This window comes from Chionomys nivalis, chromosome Y (genome assembly GCF_950005125.1).
Source record: "Chionomys nivalis chromosome Y, mChiNiv1.1, whole genome shotgun sequence".
Taxonomy (NCBI): Eukaryota; Metazoa; Chordata; class Mammalia; order Rodentia; family Cricetidae; genus Chionomys; species Chionomys nivalis.
Genome location: NC_080113.1, coordinates 2,854,692 through 2,878,885, shown reverse-complemented (window position 1 = coordinate 2,878,885; position 24,194 = coordinate 2,854,692). Strand labels below are relative to the sequence as shown.

The following is a 24,194-nucleotide window of genomic DNA, read 5'->3' as shown; positions in this document are numbered from 1 at the left end:
AAGTATAAACTGCCAATTGTTTTTTTTTTTTTTAATTTTTTGTTTTCTGAGTGAAGGTCTTGCTATGCAGCCCTTGCTGACAAGGAATTCAAGACGTATAGACTAGAGAGAGGCTTGCCTTTGCCACCAGAGAGTTGAGAAGAAAGACTTGAACTTTAATCTGCCTAATCGTCAAATGTTATAAAAATCATTTTTCTCTGTAATCATTCTTTCCTTCTGTGTACAGTTATACTTCCCACTACATTTTATTCTGCTATTATAATTTGGAAATTTATATAAAATATTTAGTGTAAAATATGGTATTATTTCATTCACTCCAAAAAGTACAGTAAGAAAAGGCATTAAACTTTATGAAATTACCATAATTATATTTGTATAATTATGAGCATTAAACATGGATCAAATATTTTAATGTTATTCTTCCTGTTATGATTATTGACACCTGCATTAGTAAATAGACCTAAGACATACTGAAATACTTTCTTTATCTTAAGAATAAAATAAACAGTATGGATTTCTTTTGTTAACAGATTCACATATGTCTCTAGTCTCTATTAAAATAAAAAATTCTAAAGGGGTAAGCATGGTGACATATCTTTATTACCAGCACTCAGGAGATAGTGGTAGGCTGCTATCTGGGAGCTCAATTCCAGATTGATCTACACAGCAAGTTCTAAGCTATCCATAGCTCTACAGTGACAGACTATCTGAAAACTCCAATCAAATGCAACCGAACCTATCAAGCTCCCCTGAAAGTCATTCTGACAAAAACTAAAGTATCTACTATGATTAAAAAATAATGAACATGCTAATTTGTTAATTTTAGATTACAGGAATGCATCAATGATTATAACAGATGAGAAAGGTAAAATTAAATTTTTAGAAACTCCAGTGGAGACCAAAGATACCTATCTGCGACAAATGTATACTAATGAAATGAAGCAAACATTTTGATATTACCTCTATTTTAACACGTAATTTATCTACAATGCAAGTATGTTATTATTCTATAAATGTAAAAAGCATAATAATGCTTGAAATAACTTCCATGGTACTTAGCTGTTCAGTGGTAAAAGGATTAAATCTGCACCAGAGCTCTGAATTTATTGAAACATAAAGAATATAGAAAAATAAAAATGTGAACATTTTTATGATCAGGAGAGATGAACCAGAAATGGGAACAGAATCTGATTATAAAGCAGAGAGAATTACATTGGCTTTGAAATACATACATGGCCTTTTTCCAGACTATCTTGGAAACCTTCACTTCTTGACAAGACATTAGAAATGAAATCATAGGAAAAAAAGATCCAAAATAGTCTACTTTTCAGAAGGAACTTTGTTAGCATTTTGAGGGCTCTTTATACTCAAGTAGGTTTGAAGTAACAGACTAAGAGAAACACATGTAAACTTTCACTTGTCTAACTGTTCCTTTTCAAAAGAAATATGCTACAAGGTTTTAATGCATATGTTGCCTTGCTCGTTCAAGCAATCCACTGAGAACCTTTCTATGGCCCTGGTCATTTGAATTTGCTTTTGTAAGTTCTTTAATGGGAGAAAAGAATTTACCTGTGGAAAAACAGAAGAGGATGCAAAACTCTTACTCTCCTTTCTGTACACCACTGCAATATCTAGTCTCATCTCCAACCCTGGAGTAAACAGTCTGAAGGGGATCCTTCCCACTCTACTTCCATTCTCAAAACCACCTACTTTCCTCTTTCCTGTGGACATTCTCAGTCCTCCCTTCTAGTCCAGTCCCATTCCTTTGGGTCAAACTCCAATACCTAGAAACACAATACCTAGGAATTCTATGTGTATTAGAGCTCTCATTTTACAGAAACAGTAACTCCATGGTCAACTTGGCAAGGACCCAATCCTCCCTGTCCTCCACCATGACTTCCTCATTCTCACCTCAGTCATGTAACAACAAGTTTACAGGTGCCATTCCTCCCATATCAACTGCATTCACTGGAGAATACAACTCTTTATAAATGATAGGGTCTACCTAGCCCTTTCAACACATCTTTCTGAATTATTCTTTTGTCTTATAAGAACCAACTTGTAGGATCCTCTAAGTTCCTTCCTAAAATTTATCTCAGCCTTTTATCTAAGCCCATCTTTATTTCTCTCTGTTATCCACTAACCTGGAAAAGTACTCTCTACCAGGTATTCCACAGCCACCATACGTTGTTAAGATAAAGAAAGAAAACAAGGTACAGATCCACTAACAAAGACAAGAGCAGATATCAACACCTAGAATCACCTAAATCACTCCAAAACCAGATGTCTACACAACATCACAAAAGGACATATTAACACTCAAGAGAACATGCATCCATCAAAAACCTAGTACTATAACAGGGCATTAAAATGCACTACCATGCCGGGCGGTGGTGGCACACGCCTTTAATCCCAGCACTCGGGAGGCAGAGGCAGGCGGATCTCTGTGAGTTCGAGGCCAGCCTGGTCTACAAGAGCTAGTTCCAGGACAGGCTCCAAAGCCACAGAGAAACCCTGTCTCGAAAAAACCAAAAAAAATAAAAAATAAAAAAATAAAATAAAATGCACTACCATTGTATAGTTAAATGTACTCCAGTTATACTTGAAGCATAAGACATGAATTTCAAGATAAAAATTATGAGTTGAGGATAGTGGAACACATCTTTAATCCTAGCACTCCAGGAGGCAGGGACAGGTGGCAGATCTTTGTGAGTTCAAGGCCCACCTGGTCTACAAATCTAGTTCTATGACAGCTAGTACTGTACAAAGAAACTCTTGAAAGAAAAAAATGGACAAAAAGAAAGGAGGAAGAGTAAGAGGAGAAGGAAGAAAAAAGAAAGGAAGGAAAAAAGGAAAAAAGAAGGGAGAATTATGAACATGTACAATTATGAACATGTACAAGAACCTTAAAGGTGCTAAGAATCATTCCCTTAATGAAGTCTGTGAAAACACAAACAATGGGATGAAATAATGACTATAGTTCAAGACAAGAAAGTAGAAGCAGAATCAATGAAGGCAAGGCAAACTGAAATAAAACTAATAATTAAAGTTTGGAAGGCAGACAAAAACTTCAGAGGAAAGCCTCTCCAACACAGAACAAAACATGGAAGACAGAATCTGAGGCACTGAAGAAAGGTAAGAAAAAACAGAAACAACAGCCAAGGAAAATGTTAAATATAAAAATATTCGGGCATAAAACATACAGAAAATCTGAAATACCACAAAAGACCCAATTTACAAACAACAGAAAAAATAGAAGAAACCCAGATCAAAAGTACAGAAAACATTTTCATGAAAATCACAGAAGAAAAATTTTCTGATCTGAAGATAAAGGTGCCTTTCAGGGTACAAGAAGAATAAAGGACCAGAAAAAAATTCTCCACAGTACATAATAATTTAAACATCAAATGTACAGAACAAAGAATGTTAAAAGGTTAAAGGAAAAAGGAAAAGTAACATATAAATGCAGACCTATCAGAATAACACCTGACTTGTCAATGAACACTCCTAAGAAGCAGAGGGTCTGCATGGTTGTTCTATATTCCAAATTTAACCATACAGAAAGCACCAGAAGAAAACATCATTCAGCTGAAGTTCTCACTGACAAAAAAAGAAAGAATAAATAATTTCTTATCAGAATATTGAGGTAAAAAGAAAAAGAAATAGCCATAACAGTAAAATACCAGAATCAGTTACTACTGCTCCTTGATAACTCAGTAGTAATGATCTCCATTTCGCTATAAAAAGACACACACTAAGAGACTGGATTAGCAAATTTCTTCATCAAAGAAATGCATCTTACTTGAAAGGTGAGAGACCACATTAGAATAAAAGAAAATTTATTCCAATGAATTTATTCCATGAAATAAGTTGCTGCAACCATTTCAATATCTAACAAAATAGACTTCAAACAAAATTTAATCAGAAGAGATGCAAAAGGACACTACAGATTCAAAGGAAAACATCAAGAGGATACTGCAATTCTTACCATCTATGAGTTAAACATAAGGGGACCCAAGTTCATAAAAGAAACACTACTACATTTAAAGCCACACATTGAGTTTCATGCAGTGATACTGCATGACTTCAAAATGCCAATCTCAGCAATACACATGTCTCTCAAACAAAAACTAAACAGAGAAATCCTGGTGTTAAATAACACCATATAGATTTAGCAGATATTTATAGGACAATTCATCCAAATACTAGTTACACAGTACACACACATGTATATTGTTCTCAGTGTATCACGAAAGTTTTCCCAAAATTAACCACATATCTGGACACAAAGCAACAGATATAAGAAGAATGAAATAACACCCCGAAATCCTGTCTGACCGTGGCTTAAGCTGGATATCAATATCAACACTAACAACAACAACAACAACAACAAAAATAAACATTCAAACTCATGGAAACTGACTCACTACAGAATAAATAAAGTCAAGAAAAAATAAATAAGGAAATTTAAAGCAGAAATTAAATGAAAAGAAAATCAAAATATACTCAAATCCATTAGAAACAATAAAAACAGTTCTAATAGGAAAGTTTAGAGTCCTGAGTGCCTGCTCTGACACTTGGCACAAGTGACAGTCATTTGGGAGAAAGCCTCTGTTGAAAAATGCCTCCATAACATCTGGCTGTAGGTAGGCCTGTAGGCATTTTCTAAACTAATACTGGGGTGTCCGGGCGGGGGGATGAGACACAAGCCCATTTGTGAGCTGGTGGCCCTGGGATGAAGAAAGGGAGTTGAAAAGCCAGTAAACAGCTCCCCTCCATGCCTCTGCACCAGTACCTGTCCCCAAGTTTCTGTCCTGACTTCCTTCAGTGATGAACAATGATTCGGAAGTGTAGGCTAACTAAGATCTTTTCTCCCCAGTTTTCTTTTGGTTAGGTATTTCATCAAAACAATAGTAACCTAAGACAAGGTCAACATAATAAAACTAGGAGAAGTCTCACAGAAGCTTAAAAACATACCTGAAAGCACTATAACAAAAATAAGAAATAACAATCAAAAAGAGTAGAAACAAGGGGAAAAAAAATCAGGATAGAAATCAATAAAATAACAACAAAAACAATACCCCACTCCCAAAAAGTAAAAGGAAGATGTAGTTCTTTGATATTCAGTAAGATAGACCATGAGCAAAATTAAGAAAGAGAAGATCCAAATAAATAAAATTAGAGATAAAAATGGGACAACACAACAAACACTGAGGAAATCCAGGCAAATAAGAACAAACTTTAAAAAGCTTCTGTATGGCATTCAGATAAAATGTAAAAGTATACAATGGGAAAGAACTTTAACAATAACACATCTGACAGAGGGCTAATGACTTAAAAATATAAACAACAAAAACAAAACTGGCTATAGTTAAAAGACACTGAAAATTAGTCTAGAATTCAAATTGTATACAATTTATGGTGACATAAAATGTAAAGAAAATAGTAGTCCTCCATTTTACAGTGTTTTACAACTTTAGATTGAAAAATGACTCAAATGAAAAAACCTATATCCGTACTGAGTTCTTTCTTGTCATCATATAATCAATATACTATCATGCTATTTATAGTTATTATGATTTATCAGTTATTATTAGTAGACATAACTCAACATTATTAAAACGTATGGAGATACTAGGGGTTATTCAACAGCTGGAAACACATGCTTCTTTTTCAAAGGATATGAGCTATATTTCCAGAACCTACATGGTGGCTGACAACCATATATAACTTTAGTTATGGTGGGTCTGACACTCTCTCCTGGCCTTGAGAACACCAGATATATACATGGGGAGGATAAGACACGCAAGAGTACAAAACATCCACTGACATAAACATAAATAAGAATCTTATCAGTATATTCATTATATGCAGGTGCTAATGTACTTTATTACACAAAATTTAAATAATTAATGCCCTTTATCTGGATGATGGTACTGGAATCCTACAGTTTAAAAGAATTTTACAATTCATGAAACTAACAGATATTTTTCACCAATAAAAATAAATCTCATTTCTGAAAACATTAACATTCTACTAAATCAAAATAAAGTCAGGAAATTTATCTCTAAAACAGATTCCTAAAAGTTAACTTTAGGTTAGCATACATACCTCTAGCATATAATCTTATGGTGTTCATGTAAGTTGCAAGATTTTCTGTCACCAAAGTAACCAAAGTATGATTATGTTGAAGTTGCCTGATTAAATCACGACGATAAAATACATGAGGACTTTGATGAGTTCGACTGAAATTAAAAATTGGGCATTAACATTACTATCACTGTTAGTAGAAAATTAAATTTAGCCACTACATGTAAAATGCTAAAAATATTAAGGCAAAACATGGCCAGTAGTCTTCTCTTAATAATAAATGTGACAGTAACAACGATCTATAATGCCACGTAGCATTTATTTCCATTTTTACATAAAAGGTATCAGTCTTTTTTTCCAATTTACTACTAGAGCACAAGTGTTTACATGACTCAAACATTAGACAACAAAGGTATATTATGAAATACTGCATTTGCAACTTGTTCTGTTTCTGGATATTACCGGAAGTAAAGTTACCTAGCTTCTATTTCATTTTGTTGTTGTTGCTATTCTAATGAAAACACTCAGTTTCTCAATACTATGGAGACACAATCCTTCCTGGCCATGAACTTCCAATGCTTTTTGTTTCTACCTCCTCAGTGCTGTGACTATATATACACATATGTATATATATTGGCCTTTGTTATTTTTTTCTTAATTCGGTATTAAGGTCAGATCCCAGGCTTTCATGCATGCTCACCAATAACTGAGTTATGCTTTTTGGCCTACATTGCTCTTCTAATACTAATAAAATTATTAACTTTAGGATAATACTAATACATTTACCTGAAAACAGTATGAATGTATTTTATAAATGAAAAAAAGTTGGATCATATGTAATCAAAATAGATTGTTAATCAATATTATTTAATTTCTCCATTGCTTATCTCCATGAAATTCTGTGTTTATATACAATTTTCTAGTACTAGAAAAATAAGTTAAAATTCCTCTTAAAAAAAATCAAAGCACATAAAAGATACCTTACATTCCTACTTATATAAGAATTCTATGTTACGTAATAATCATACCAGACAGAGAGAGAAACGATTTTGCCAATTACTATAAACATAGGAAACTATTTAAAACAGATGGAAGTTCCTTTCTAAAACATTTTATTTAGCTAGTACACTTCTCAGAACTCCTAGAAATCATTATCTCACTGCAAATGTTTTGGTGACAACACACCTTTTTCACGAAGGGAAATTTTTCATAAAATTCATTACAAATGTATTACTAAAAAGTGAAGGGGAAATAAAGAAAAGAAAATGAAGGAACCGGGCAGTGGTGGGCACAGGCCTTTAATCCAGCACTTGGGCTGGGAGGCAGAGGCAGGAAGAGTTCTGTGAGTTGGAGGCCAACCTAGTCTACAAGAGCTAGTTCCAGGACTGGCCCCAAAGCTACAGAAAAACCCTGTCTCAAAAATAAAAAAAGGGGGGGGTGAATTAGGAACAAGACATTGGATTCACTAAGATAGGTTAGATAATGGAGTATTTTCTCTGATTTTGTCAAATGCAAACGAACTAGACATTGTTGATATATTTATTGCCCATCTATATTATATATAGTTATTGTAGTTGTTGTATGTAGTTTTTCTTATATTAGCTATAACCTTTTTTATTTTAGACAGAAAGGAAAAATGTGGTATTCTGTTTGCGTTCTGACAAAATTTGTCTGAAGATCAGAATGTGGAGCTAGTCACACTAGTTAGCAACAGAAACCATGCAGTGGTGGCATACACCTTTAAACCCAGCACTGGGGAGCAAGAGGCAGATGAATCTCTCTGAGTTCAAGGATACCCTGGGTTACAAGAGATAATCAATCTAAAAGAGAAATAGAGCCAAGCAGTGATGGCTCACATCTTTAATACTAGGGAGGTGGAGACAGGAAATGATATGGCTGGGTGAACAAAGCAATATAAAGCAGGAGGAAATAGAAGCAAAGGATTCAGTCTGAAGACTTATAGAGACAGGATACTCTATTTGGTCTGAAGATTTTGTAGATGTAAAACTAGTGTCTGGCTCCTCCACTTCTCCTATCTTTCAACTTTTACCCACTAATATCTGACTCTAGGCTTTTATTATGACGACCAATTAGGATTGGAGCAACAATCAATAGTATCTTCTTCAATGCATCTAATTCAATAAAAAAGGAATAGAAAACAACTAATGTTTAGCATACTCCAAACAAAAGAACATACAATCAACAACAACAACAACAAAAATGGCCACGTGTAGCAGTACTTGACTTTAATCCCATCACTGCAGTATACTCTACAGAATGAGTTTCAGGACAGCTAGGAATGTATACACAGATCCTGTCTTACAATACAAAAACTAACTCAAATAGAATGATCTCTTTCTCTAACTTTGCCACTTTCCTTTCTTCACAGTTTGCTAATACCCATAGACTAATTTCGACACAATCTTAAATAGCAAGGAAACTATTAAAAACCTTACCTTAAATTTGGAGGTGCTTCATTAAACAAACTACAAATCTCTTTTATTTGTTTCAGTGCAGGGATAACCCATTTGTTATTTGTTCGAAGTTCTTCTATAAAGTGATCTATCCACTGGATTTTTTGTGTATCTCGATCCTTACACATAAAAAAAATTACTTAAGTTCTGACATAACTCAAGATAAGTATATAGAATTCAGCATTTAATATAGATTAATAAAATTCAACATGTCTCTCTTTAAGGTTGCTGAAACTTTTAAAATAGAATTTAAACTTCATATAATTGTAATTTAACTGAATTTAATCAAACCAAATGCTCTGTAATAGAAAATATTACAATACACTCAATGTTACAGATTTCTAATATATTTTAAGTATTTCTCCCATATATGCACAAGAAACATGGTTTTTAAAGTATCTAAATTTGGGCTTTGTGTATTATTTAGTGTTTTGCTCATTCTATATCATCATAAAATTCAACAAAAACAAAAAAATCAGCAAAATAAGCACAAGTATTAATCTTGAGATAATTAAAAACTGTAGTGAGCTCACTTTAAATATTCTGCCATGGTTAATTTTCTTAATATTGTACAGGACTTTGCTAACAATCAGAATTTTAGGATTAGTTTATTAGTGGTGTTTCTGTGCAGACTTGGAGAACAATAATAGGAAATATTAAATATGTAAGGAAAAGTAGTGTTTGTGTGTGTGTGTGTGTGTGTGTGTGTGTGTGTGTAACAGAGGTCAGCATTTGTTATTTGCCTTAATCATTCTTCATTCGAATTTTTGACTTGAGGTGTCTCACTGACTGCAGAGTTCATTCTTCAAGACTGACCAACAAGCCTCAGGGATTAACAAATTTCTACCTCTTTTGTACTTAGCTCACAGTTTTGTATAACAATAACTTCAGAGACTGAGTTATTTCAACTCCACAAAGAATATTTAAAGAAAATACTATAATTGCTAAATTTGTCACTACTTTTCAAGTCTTCAATGGGAAGCCTAGGAATAAACAATGCATTTTCAAAATAACAAGAAATAAAGGCTGAATTTGAAAAAGAAAATTTTACTATAGTAATGACTATAATAACCAATAATCTGGCCAAATTCAAGATAGTATCCCAAGCAGTAATATGAATGAACAAGTGCTAGATGAGCATTTATAATAATTATTTTGATTGCTTACAATGCTTTTCTATTCGATAAAATATTATTTGTTTGCAAGAACCTTATTACCCATTTTAAATTCTTAGTAACATGTCATTATCAAATACATAATATACCATGATCTGATTAAGTCACTTGATTCAGATTGATTTCCTCCTGATGCCTCTGAAAATCCAAAACTATTGTATTTTTATCTAACTGTAAAAGGCAATAGCTAAGATAAATTTTTATTTTTATCTTCTTCAGAACTGAAACAAATCTTCAGCTATGTGAATAAGTATGTAGTCTAGATGATGACTGTCTTTTTGAAAAGTATTCAAGCCTAAGAATATTCTCTTATTTACACATATAAGGATAACAATTAACACATAAGAGATTTTAAGAGTATTTTGATGAAGATAGTTCTGTAAGTACTTTCAAAACATCGGCAATACATTTTCATAACTATGACCAATTTAATTTTGAAAAATTATATGTTCACGCATTAAACAGTAGGTCGAAGTGTAGAGGCGAGAGGAAAAATTCATAAAGTCTGTTGTCTCCTGTTTTTATGCAGGATCCAAAGATTAAACCGAAGTCATCAGGTCTGCATTACAACCACCTATTCCTGATGACCTATATTTCAGGCCTCTGAACACCTAACTTTGATTTTTCTTGACCTGATTTATTCAAATGAGTAAAACATAAAGAAACCTCTTCCTACACCCTTTAAACTTTTGTTTCAAAACAGAATACATCATACCTACTAAATCTTTAACTGAAGATGCTAAAGAGGATTCTATAACAAAATTCAACTAATACTTAAAAATGTCTTTGAAAACAAAAAGTTGTGGAATAAAATGCAACTGCCCTCCAACTAAGACATCATACTTAACAAAATAAAAAAGTTAACAAACAAAGTAATGAAGCACTTCCTAACCTGGGGACAACTATAATCGAGTATTTTTATGTGGGCATTGAGAGCGAGATCCATGATATCTACAGGCACATCATCACTGTGGGCTAGATTCCACAGAAGAGTCAATACTTTGTGTGCCATTACACCATCCTTGTCATCTTCTGCAAGGCGACGAATCAGTTGAAGAAGCTTTTGACGTTGTTTCTTACTTGCATTTGTCCAACTTGCCTAGAAAAATATTTAAATACTTATATTTTAAATATTTATTTGTATTAAGCCATCATGTTTATTTCTTAACTACATGTAATTTAATACCTCCCTTCTGTTCTCTCCCTACAAGCAAAAACATAATTCACAGTAAATATTTGAAGGTTAATGAGTAAGAGAAGTGTGCCTCACAATGACAGTGGAACTCTGAAACACAGCCTGCTACTACACAGAGAGGACCATAAGAGGAATGCTAAAACACAAGCTGCAATTACACAGAGAGGATGAAGAGAAGAACTCTAAAGCACAAGCTGTGACTGCACAGAGTAGACCAAAAGAGCAAGCCAAGAGAGGAGACCAAGAGAGCAGGCTAAGAGAGAGGGCCAGGAGAGACCTCAGTGGCTCCCTGAGACACAGACAGTGACAGAACACAACAGACCAAGAACAGTTCCAAAAGACATAGACAGTCACTGTAAAAATAGGAACAAGAGGCAAAGACACTGCCTGGAGTAAGAGATGGGTAGGATTGAATGCAATAATTAACTCTACAACCTAAAAATCAGCATGGTAACACTAGAACCCAATTGTCATACAACAGGAAGATTTGATCATCCTAAACCATAGGAAGCAGAAGAAAACGGTTTTAAGTGTAACTTTATGAGGATGACGGAGAGACCTTTAAAATGAAATTTAACAATCCCATAAACAAAAGGAAAAAAAAGGCAAAAAAGGAATAAACTGCTCAAAGAAACCAAACAAAAAAAAAGTTAAAATAAAACAACCAAATAGGTGAAACAAAAAGCTCAAGACTTGAAGACTGAAATAGAGGCAATAAAAAAAAAACATAAAACCAAGGGAATTCTGGAGATGGAAAATGTGAGTAAACAAAAAGAATATACAATGGCAAGCATAAGCAACAGAATACAAGAGATAGAAGAGAACATCTCAGGGGTTAAACATATTAGAGGAAACTGATTCATTCTTCAAAGACAAAATTAAATCCAACAAATTGTGAGCACAAAACATGGAGGAAACCTGTGACACCATAGAAAGACCAAACCTAAGAATAATAAGGAAAGAAGAACTTCACCTCAAAGGCACAGAAAATATATTCAAAAAAATTACAGAAAAAAAACATTCCCAACCTAAGAAGGACATCACACACCCCTGAAGGTATCCGAAGATTACAGAACACCAGATAAAGTGGATCCAAAAAAAAAAAAAACCTCACCATCTAATAGTCAAAACGCAAGACATATAGGAGAAAGAATATTAAGAGAGAGGCATGTATAAGCAACAGAATACAAGAGACAGAAGAATCTCAGGTGCTGAAGATACTATAGAGGAAATAAACTCATTGGGCAAAGAAAACATTAAATCAAACTAATTCTTAACAAAACATTCAGGAAATCCGGAATACCATGAAAAGATCAAAACTAAGAATAATAGGAGGAGAAGAAGGAGAAGAACTCCAACTCAAAGACAGAGAAAATATATTCAACAAAATTATAGGAGAAAACTTTCCCAACCTAAAGGAGAATATCCTAATGGAGGTGTAAGAAGCTTACCGAGCACCAAATAGAATTGATCAAAAGAAAAAAATATCCCCTCGCCATATAATAATCAAAACACAAAACATACAGAATAAAGAAAGAATATTAAGAGTTGCAAGGGAAAAAGGTCAAGTAACATATAAAGGTAAACCTAGCAGAATTACATCTGACTTCTCAATGGAAATAATGAGAGCCAAGAGGTCTTGGATGAATTTGCTGCAGACATTAAAAGGCCACGGATACAAGCCCAGACTGTATACCCAGCAAAGCTTTCATTCACCATCGATGGAGAAAACAAGGAACTCCAAGATAAAAAGATTTACACAATACGTATCCACAAACCCAGCCTTACAGAAAGTACTAGAAGAAAAACCTCACCCAAAGAAGCTAACTACACCCACAATAACACAGACATCTTTTAACTCCCCATGAGCATAACCCAAAAAAGGGAAACACACAAACACTACTATCAAAAAACAACTGGAGTTAACAACCACTGGTGATTAATCACCTAATATCAAAGGACTCAATTCACCTATAAAAAGACACAGGCTAGAGAATGGATACAAAAACAGGACCCAGCCTTCTGCAGTTTACAAGAAACACAACTCAACTTCAAAGAAAGACACTACCTCAGTCCGTTTTCCAAGCAAACGGACCTAAGAAACAAGCAGGTCTGGTTAACCTAATACCTAACAAAATTGATTTCAAACTAAAATCAATCAGAAGAGAAAGAGAAAGACTCTTTATATTCATAACAATAACAATTCAGCAAGATGAAGTCTCAATCCTGAACATTTATGCCCCTAATATAAAAGCACCCACATAAGTAAAAGAAACATTACTAGAACTCAAAGCACACATCAAACACCACACACTAATATTAGGAGATTTCAACACTCGTCTCTCACCAATGGACAGGTCAACCAGGCAGAAAGTTAACAGAGAAATAAGAAAACTAACTGATGCAATGAATCAAATGGACTTAACAGAGATCTACAGAATATTCCACCACTACAGGAAAGAATATACCTTCTTCTCAGCATCTCATGGTGCCTTCTCGAAAATTGATCACATTCTCGGTAACAAAGCAAACATCCACAGATACAAAAAAATTGGAGTAATCATCTGTCTTATGGATTACCATGATGTAATGTTAGGATTTAATAACAACTCCACCCCCAGAAAGCCTACAAACTCAGGGAAACTGAACAGTCAACTACTGAATGTTGTAATAAGAGCGGCAGGGCTGCGTCCCCGGCATCTAGCCGCCCGCATGGCTAGTTTATGTCCCGAAATAATTACATAGAAACTGTATTTTTTTAATCATTGTGTGGCCCATTAGTTTTAGTCTTTTATTGGCTAGTTTTTGTATATTGATCTAACTCATTTTTAATATTCTGTGTAGCACAACGAGCTGGCTTACCAGGGAAGATCTTAACCTGCATCTGTCTGGAGTGGGAGAATCATGGCGACTCACTCACTCGGCTTTTTTCTCCCAGCATTCTGTCTGTTTACTCCACCCACCTAAGGGCTGGCCTATAAATGGGCCAAGGCAGTTTCTTTATTAAATGAAAGTAACTCCTCCATCAACTGAACCACCCCTGGGTCAAGGAAGAAATAAAGAAATAAAGTCTTCCTTGAATTCAACAAAAATGAAAACACAACATACCCAAACCTTTGGGACACTATGAAAGCACTGTTAAGAGGAAAGTTCATAGCACTAAGTGCCCACATGAAGAAAACAGAGGAAGTTCACATTCCTTAATTAAGTATGCTGTATACTTAACAACATAGTGAATACTCTAGGAAAAAAAGAAGCAGACTAACCCAGGAGGAGTAGAAGACTGGAAATAATCAAACCAAGGGCTGAAATCAACAAAATAGAAACACAGAAAACAATACAAAGAATCAATGAAACAAAGAGCTGGTTCTTTGAGAAAATCAACAAGATTGACAACCCCTATCTAAACTAATCAAAAGGCAGAGAGAGAAAACACTCAAATTGACAAGATCAGAAATGAAGGAGGAACATAACAACAGACACTGAGGAAATTCAGAGAATCATTAGGTCTTACTACAAAACTTGTAGTCCACAAAATTGGAAAATGTTAAAGAAATGGACATTTTTTTAGATAGATACCATATACCGAAATTAAATAAAGACCAGGTGAGCAAAACAGAAGGGTCATTGTCAAACTTTTAATGAGGCTACAGTTACCCTGATACCAAAACGGCACAAAGACTCCACCAAGAAAGAGAATTACAGACCAATCTCACTCAGTCATGAACATTGATGCAAAAATTCTCAATAAAATACTGGCAAACCAAATCCAAGAAAACATCGAAAAAAAAATCAGTCGTCATGATCAAGTAGGCTTCATACCAGAGAGGCAAGGCTGGTTCAACTCTACAGAAAACGAACAAATTCTTAGATACATGTGTTCTGGCAAAACTAAACCAAGAGGATCAAAACAGTTTTACAATCGCCAAAAAGATAGAAACAGTGATAGAGATGCTTGCAAGAAAGTCAGGTGAACTCATTGTCTAAGACATCCAGATCTTCTGAGAAACAATTAGCACCTGTATTCCGAAAATATTCATAAACTAGAAGGGCAAGGTACACTGGACAACTCCAAGACTACAAAGAAAGCTTCATGTATAAAACCAAAGAAATATTATCACTCATAAAAATTCTATTTTTTGTTTTTAAGTAATTCTAACTTAGTGTCAATGTGTAAGAGTTACAGTTCAAAATACACAATCTGAAGGAACTGAATAGAGGTCAAGAAATGACAAGTCAATTATTAGGATATGTAGCACAAATAATAAAAACCCAAAGATAGAAATCAGGGTTCAACCCAAACACCAGAAAAGCAAAGCAGCCAAGTCATCAGAGAAGTCTTACCTCTACCAAGGCTGGGTGACCATAAACTAAGCAACAAAGACTCTCTCTCCTCCCATTTTATAGTCCCTTTAGTGCTGTAATTAAAGGCATGTGATTAAAGACATTGGGATTAAAGGTGTAGGTCACTACCACATGGATTTGTTTCTGTACTGATCTTGCATAGCCCAGGGTTGCTTTTAACTCACAGAGATATGCCTGACTCTGTCTCTCAGATCCTGGGATTAAAGTTGTGTGTCACCACTGCCTGAATTCTAAAGGCTCTAGCTTTATCTCTGGTCTTCGAGCAAGATTTATTTATCAAAATACAAATACTATATCACAACAAGGATATATACAGAATATTTCATTAAAAACATGCCAGTAGACATCTGATCTCCACAGAATCAGGAGGCCAGCAACCTGGTCCAGAGCAGGCCTGAGAAGGCAAGCTCAATGGAAGCAGAAGCAGATCCAGACCTGGGACATTTGTTGGAGCAGGACTGAGTCAGTGACCTGGGCCAGAGCAGAGCTGAGACAGTGAACTCCACAGGAGTAGGTACAGGGGAGGAACTGCTGAGCAAGTGGACCAGAGACAGAAAGCACCACAGGTCTGGGTATGAATCTAGGACCTTCAAGGGAGTAGAACTGAGACAGGACCACTGTGGGTCTGGTCTAAAGTCTGGGATCACCATGGAACTAGGGCCTCTGTGGGTCTGGAACCTACGAGGGGGTAGGCAGAAACCAGAGATTTCTGTGGGTCCAGGCATGAGTCTGGGACTTTTTAGGGAGTGGGCCTGAGTCAGGTCCTCTGCGGGTCTGGATGCACCAGAGTCTCAGACCTCCAAGGGAGTAGATAGCAGCCAGAGACCTTAGCAGGACCAACCACAAGCAAGGGACCTCTGCAGGAGCGGATCCAGAACAGGGACATTTGCAGAAACAGGTCTTAGCCTGCAACCTAGACCAGAACAGGAGTGACACAGCAAAATCTATTGTAGCAGAGCACAGAGTGACCAATGGGACTGAAGCACTGTAGAACTGTAGCACTGACTGTACTATGAGGAAAAACCACTGAATCTTGGATCCTACTACGGAATGGCACCCACATGGATAACTGCATCCATAGAAAGCCTGAGAAAGCTTGGGAAAGAATAAAGTAAAGCATGTTTTCTTGGTAGCAGCAATTTCTTGGGTCTGCTCTGCTTGCTAGAGGCAAGCAAGCAGAGAAGCTTCCTGACTCAGCTTTAGCTGTAAAACAGCAGCTCTTTTAAGAGGTCCTGCCAAGAAACACTTAAATAGTGTTGATAAAAAGCTGACTGCATGCTTTTCAGTTTTCAGACTTAGCAGGAAAAAAGCTGCGCTCTTTTAAAATGCCATCCTGCTTTTTAGGCCATCCTGCCAGGGCAAACTCTGATTCTTTCAGTCAAGTGGTCTGACTATGGGGCATTTGAGTGTGGTTTGTGAGCACACTGTTGCAGCTTGCTTGCTGGTAGGGACCTTGAAACACCACAGAGTTGTGGCAATAAACATGGCTACAGTCGGTACGTCTGCCATGGTGCTGGAATCGCAGAAAGCCAAGGGATGGGATGGATCCAGCTGTCAAAGCCACAGCTTTAATCCTACTCATATTGCTTGGTAAATTAAAGACTTGTGTAGTCAGAAAAAGAGAGATATACAGTAAAGAGAGATTAAAAAAAAAAACCTCTTAATGGTTTACGCTGTGTTAAAAATATATGCTGGTTTTGGACGGAAAAGAAAACAGTTAAAGTCCTTGAAAAAGGAAGAGAATAGTTGGGTGTGGTGGTACACACCTTTAATCCCAACACTTGGGAGGCAGAGGGAGACTGACCTCTGTGAGTCCAAGTTGTAGTGACACATGCATTTAATCCCAAAGTTTGGGAGTCTGAGGCAGACAGATCTCTGAGTTCAGGGGGTAGTAGCACACAGCTTTAATCCCAGCACTTGGGAGGCAGAGGCAGGTGGATCTCTGTGAGTTCAAGGATAGCCTGGTCTACAGAGTGATTTCCAGGATAAGATACACAGAAACCCTGTCTCAAAAAGCCAAAAATTAAAAATAAAAAATATAGTTTAAAATAAAACTGCATAAAGATGAAAAACACATAGAGAATCTGGACACTGTATGTTATTATGCTCTTTTTGAATTGTTTGAATGCTGAGGAAGGAGCAATAGCTGCTAAAAGATGCTGCTAAGTTAATCCAAGATAGGTACTTTGAAAACACCTTGATTTCAAAATTGAAGTCAAGAGGTATGTTACTTTGGAGAAGAGATTTTGCTTTTTCCTCAGGATATGAGAGGCTGTGGATTCATTCTGAGTAAAGAAAAATCTGGTTTGATCAAGGAAGACCAGCTGAGAAATCTCTGATAGGAACAGATAGCCCAGATGTCTGAGTTCTACATCCAGAACAGATTCAAGACTGCCGCCTGAGATGATCAAGACTCACAGGATACACCAGTCAGGACTTGATCATAATTCTACATCTTCTGTAGCTTCCCATAAGATTATCAGCACTCCCAACCAGCCGGAAGTAGCATGGAATACTGTGCCCACATTCCCAAAAAACGCACTACGGATATTTTCCATGTTCAAAAGAATAAAAGGAGGAAGTGGTGCTGGAGAATTGTCTGTATTCTGTCAACCATGTTTTAAATAAACACTGATTGGCCAGGCAGGAAGTATAGGTGGGTCAACCAAAAAGGAAGCAGAGGCGGGCGATGAGAACAGGAGTATTCTGGGAAGAAGGAAGCTCTTTCCTGAGTCCTGCCCAGACCACAGAAAGCAACAAAGAAGTACATTTCATATTAGTCACAAGAAAAATCCATCAAAAGAAACTCAATATTGGACACCTAGGGCCCAAATACAAAAGCACCCTCATATGTAAAAGAAGCACTTCTAAAGCTCAAATCATACATTAAGCCCCACATGCTAATAGTGGGAGACGTCAACACTCCCCTCTCACCACTGGACAGGTCAGTCAGACAAAAACATGAACAGAGAAATAAGGGAACTAACAGATTTTATGACTCAAATGGACTTAACAAACACCTAAAGTATAATCCATGCAAATATGAAAGAATATACATTCTTTTCAGTACCTCATGGAACCCGTCTGAAAAACTGACCACATACGTGTTAACAAAACAAACCTCAACAAATACAGAAAAACTGGAATAACGCCAAGTATCTTATCAGATCACTATGGCTTAAAACTAGAATTCAAAAGCAATACTAATTCCAGAAAGCCCCCAAACACATAGAAATTTAACAATGCTCACCTGAATTATCAATGGGTAAAGGAAGAAATAAAGAAAATAAAGAAATAAATGAAAATGACCAAACAACATACCCAAATTTATGGGAAACAGTGAAAGCAGTGTTAAGAAGAGAGCTATTAAATTCCTACATAAAGAAGCTGGAAAAATCCCACACTAGTGAATTAACAGAACATTTGAAAACTTTAGAACAAACAGGAGAAAACTTACCCAGGAGAATTAGCAGGAAATAATCAAATTGATAGCTGACATCAACAAGTAGAAATGAAGAAACAATACAAAGAATCAATGAGACAAAGAGTTGGTTCTTTGAGAAAAATCAACAAAATAGACAAACCTTCATCCAAACTAACCAATAAGGCAGAGAGAGAATATCCAAATTAACAAAATCAGAAACGAAAAAGGGGACATAACAACATACATGGAGGAAATCCAGAGAATCATCAGATAACATTTCAAAAACCTGTACTCCACAAAATTGAAAAACTTAAAGGAAATGGACAAATTTCTGGATAAATATCACTTACCAAAATTAAATCAAGACCAGATAAACAAATTAAACAGACCTACAAGTGCTGAAGAAATAGAAGCAGTCATCAAAAGTCTCCCAAACAAAAAAAGCCAGGAGCAGATGGTTTCATCTCAAAATTATACAAGATTTAAAGAACTAATACCAATACTCCTCAAATTGTTCAATACAAAAAACAAAAGGAATATTGCTGAATTCTTTTTATGAGGCTACAATTACCCAAACCACATAAAGAAAAAACACACACAAACACACACACACAAGAATCACAAACCAATCTCATTCATGAACACTGATGCAAAAATACTAAATAAAATACTGGCAAATCAAATCCAAGAACAAACAGAACCATCATCCATGACAAAGTTGGCTTCATTCCAGAGATGCAGGGATGGATGGTTCCCTGTATGAAAGTCTGTCAACGTAATCCACCATATAAACAAACTAAAATGTAAAATCACATCTCATTAGATGTTAAAAAAGTTTTCAACAAAATACAACATTCCTTTATGATAAAAGTCTTGGAAAGAGCAGGGATACAAGAAAGAAACCTAAATAAATACAGCATGCCAACAGCCAACATCAAACTAACTGTAAAGAAACTCACAGAGATCCCACTGAAATCAGGAACAAGACAAGGTTGTACACTCTCTCCATATCTATTCAATATAGTTCTAGAGGTCTTAGCTACAGCAATAAGACAACAAAAGGAGATCAAAGGATACAAATTGCAAAAGAAGAAGTCAAACTCTCACTGTTTGCTGATGATACGATAGTTTACATAAGTGACTCCAAAAATTCTACCAACGATCTTCTACAACACTTAAAACCTTTAAGCAATGTAGCAGGATACAAGATTAACTCAAAAAAAAAAAAAAATCAGCAGCCCTCCTGTACACAGATGATAAAAAGGCTGGGGAAGAAATAAAAGAATCAACACTCTTCACAAATAGTCCTTGAAATAACTCTAACAAAACAAGTGAAAGACTTGTATGAAAAGAACTTTAAAGCTTTGAAAAAAGAAATTGAAGAATACACTAGAAAGTGGAAGGTATCCCACGCTCTTGGGTAGGCAATTTCACCTATCTTTCCTACACACGCCCCCCCCCCATGCCTGCCTTGTCTGAAAGGTCTTTTGCTGAGGATCAGCTTCCTGCTCCTACACTAAGGCTACCCACCCAGAGCAATGAGTGCCTGACTAGCAGGCAGGCCTCAAGGTCCCCACGAGGGAGTGCGGGCCCCTGCTGCTGGGGCTGCAGGGTCTGCTGTGCTCTCCTGGACCCGCCCTGCCTGCCTCCTTCTTCCCTTGGTCCCTGGCTCATTGGGCTACCAGGTGTCCCTGTATAGGTGCTGAGAAGTTCCATCTGGACAGGTGAGTGTGTGCTATCCAGAGGCGGACTGTCCCTGAAGAGAGCATAAGTCCCCCTCCCCAGCTCCTGCTGCAGGACTTTCTTTCCTACAAATGCCCACTCCCCCAAGCCTGCCTTGTCTGCAAGGTCCTTTGCTGAGGAGCAGCTTCCTGCTCCTACACTAAGGCTACCCACTCAGAGTGGTGAGTGCCTGCCTATGGGAGAGACCTCAACAATCCCCAAAAGGGAGCGCAGGCACCTCCAGCTTGTGCTGTAGGGTCGCCTGTGTTCTACTCGACCCCGCCCTTTTGTCCCCCGGTCATTGGACTACCAAGCGTCCATGTTTTGGTGTTGAGGTGTCCATCTAGAAGGGAACGGTTCCTGCCCCTACACTGAGGAGATACACCCAGAGAGTTAGTCAGAGCACAGACTGGACCAAGACACCAGGCCTCTCCTGGCTCCATTTGAAGGAAGAGATGGGCAGGCGACAATGCAAGAATTCCTCCAACAACCTGAAAGGCAACGTGAAATCACCAGAATCCAGGATTACCGAAATAAGAATTGTACACCCTATTCCAGAAGAATTAGAAGAATTTGACTCAAAGTGAATTATATGAAAATAATAGAGGACATTAAACAGCAGGTGAAAAACTGCCATAATCAATTAGAGATTACAAACAAAAAGGTAGAGGAAATGAATAAATCTCTCAAAGATACCCAAGAAAACAAAGAGAAACAAGAAAAAGTAATCAAACAGGTAAGGGAAATGGTTCAAGACTTGAAGAATGAAGTGGAAGTAATAAAGAAAACACAAACCGAGGGAAGGATGGAGATGGAAAATTTGGATAAACGAACAGGAACTACAGAGACAAGTACTACCAACTGATTACAAGAGATAGAAGAAAGAATCTCAGGCAGTGAAGATACCATAGAGAAAATAAACACACTGATCAAGGAAAACAGCAAAACCAACAAATTCTCATCACAAAACCTTCAGGAAATCTGGGACACAATAAAAAGACCAAAGCTAAGAATAATAGGGATAGAACACAGAGCAGAAGTACAGCTCAATGGTCCAGAAAATATATTTAATAATATTATAGAAGAAGACTTTCTCAACCTTAAGAAAGATAATCCTTTGAAGGTCCAAAAGCATACAGAACACCGAATAGACTGGATCAAAAAAAAAATCTCCTCGTCATATAATAATCAAAACAAAAAACATACAGAATAAAGAAAGAATATCAAGAGCTGCAAAGTAAAAAAGTCAAGTTACCTATAAAGGTAAACCTATCAGACTTACACCTGACTTCTCTATGGAAACCATGAAAGCCAGACGGTCCTGGATAGATGTACTGCAGAAACTAAGAGACCGTGGATGCAAGCCCAGACAGGATACCCAGCCAAGCTTTCGTTCACTATAAATCAAGAAAACAAAATTTTCCAGGTTGAAAACAAATTTCAACAATACGTAGCCACAAATCCAGCCTTACAGAAAGTAACTGAAGGAAAATCACAACCCAAGGAGTCCAACAATGCCCACAATAACTCAGACATATAATGACCCTTCACCAGCACAACTTGAAGAAGGGAAACACACAAACTCTACTACCAAAAAAGAAAGAAAAAAGGAAAGACAGACAGACAGACAGACAGACAGAAAGAAAGAAAGAAAGAAAGAAAGAAAGAAAGAAAGAAAGAAAGAAAGAAAGAAAGATGACCGGAGTTAACCACTGGTCATTAATAACACTTAATATCAATGGACTCAACTCATCTATAAAGAGGCACAGGATAAGAGACTGGATACGAAAACAGGATCCAACATTCTGCTGTTTACAAGAAACACACCTCAACCACAAACACAGACATCTACTCAGAGTAAAAGGCTAGGAAAAGGTTTATCAAGCAAACGGACTAATTTAACAAAGTTGACTTCAAAATAAAATCAATCAGAAGAGATGGAGAGGGACATTTTTTACTGACAACAGGAACAATTCATCAGGATGAAGTCTCAATCCTGAATATCTATGCCCCTAAATACAAAAGCACCCACTTGTGTAAAAGAAACATTATTAAAACTAAAGGCACTCATCAAACCACACACATTAATAGTAGGAGATTTCAACACTCCTCTCTCACCAATGGACAGGTCAATCAGACAGAAACCTAACAGAGAAATAAGAGGATTAAGGGAGGTAATGAATCAAATGGACTTAACAGACATCTATAGAACATTCCAACCAAATAGGAAAGAATATATCTTCTTCTCTGCAGCTCATGGAACCTTCTCGAAAATAGACCACATACTAGGTAACAAAGAAAACTTACACAGCTACAAAAAATATCGGTAACCACCTGTGTCTTATCAGATCACCATGGATTAAAGTTAGAATTCAACAACAATGCTACCCCCAGAAAGCCTACAAACTCATGGAAGCTGGACAGTTAAATACTGAACCACACCTGGATCAAGGAAGAAATAAAGAAAGAAATTAAAGTCTTTCTTGATTTCAATGAAAACGAAGACTCACATACTCAAACCTATGGGACACTATGAAAGCAGTGCTAAGAGGAAATTTCATAGCACTAACTGCCCACTTAAATAAATAGAGAAAGCATACATTGGAGACTTAACAGCCCACCTGAAAGCTTTAGACAAAAAAGAAGCAGACCTACCTAGGAGAAGTAGAAGACTGGAAATAATCAAACTGAGGGCCGAAATCAACAAAATAGAACACAGAAAACAATCCAAAGAATCAATGAAACAAAAAGCTGGTTCTTGGACAAAATCAACAAGATTGATAAACCCCTATCCAAACTAATCAAAAGGTGGAGAGAGAATACGCAAATTAACAAAATCAGAAACGAAAAGGGAGACATAACCACAGACACAGAGGAAATTCAGAGAATCATTAGATCTTACTACAAAAACCTGTATGCCACAAAGTTGGAAAATGTAAAAGAAATGGACACTTTTTTAGATAAGTACCATATACCAAAGTTAAACCAGGACCAGGTGAACAATCTAAATAGACCTGTTAGTCGCGAAGAATTAGAAGTTGTTATAAAAAGCCTCCACACCAAAAAAAGCCCAGGTCCTGACGGCTTCAATGCAGAATTCTACCAGAACTTCCAAGAAGACCTAATACCTACACTCCTTAATGTATTTCACAATATAGAAACAAAGAAATCGTGACCAAATTCCTTTTATGAAGCTACAGTTATTCTGATACCAAAACTACACAAAGCCACAACCAAGAAAGAGAACTACAGGCCAATCTCACTCATGAACATCGATGCGAAAATTCTCAATAAATTACTGGCAAACCAAATCCAAGAACACATTAGAAAAATTATCCATTATGATCAAGTAGGCTTGATCCCAGAGATGCAGGCTGGTTCAACATATGCAAATCTGTCAATATAATCCACCATATAAATAACTGAAAGAAAAAACCATGTGATCATTTCATTAGATGCTGAAAAAGCATTTGACAAAATTCAACATCCCTTTATGATAAAGGTCTTAGGGAGATTAGGGATACAAGGGTCGTACCTAAGTATAATAAAAGCTATTTATAGCAAGCCTACAGCTAACATCAAATTAAATGGAGAGAAACTCAAAAATATTCCACTAAAATCAGGAACACGACAAGGCTGTCCACTCTCTCCATACCTCGTTAATATAGGGCTTGAAATTCTAGCAATAGCAATAAGACAACATAAGGGGATCAAAAGTATTCAAATTGGAAAGGAAGAAGTTAAACTTT

At 36.3% G+C, this 24,194-nt stretch overlaps 1 protein-coding gene across 1 annotated transcript in view; it reads right to left on the bottom strand.

The window, feature by feature from the left end:
- Nucleotides 1-24,194, bottom strand: part of LOC130868819 (probable ubiquitin carboxyl-terminal hydrolase FAF-X) — a 176,430-nt gene that overhangs the window by 84,301 nt on the left and 67,935 nt on the right. Inside the window, exons 12-14 of the mRNA XM_057760841.1 lie at nucleotides 10,632-10,838; nucleotides 8,547-8,683; nucleotides 6,112-6,245 (exon numbers count right to left, since the gene is read on the bottom strand). Of these exons, the coding sequence (XP_057616824.1) occupies nucleotides 6,112-6,245; nucleotides 8,547-8,683; nucleotides 10,632-10,838 (478 nt within the window). The remainder of the gene's footprint in view (nucleotides 1-6,111; nucleotides 6,246-8,546; nucleotides 8,684-10,631; nucleotides 10,839-24,194) is intronic.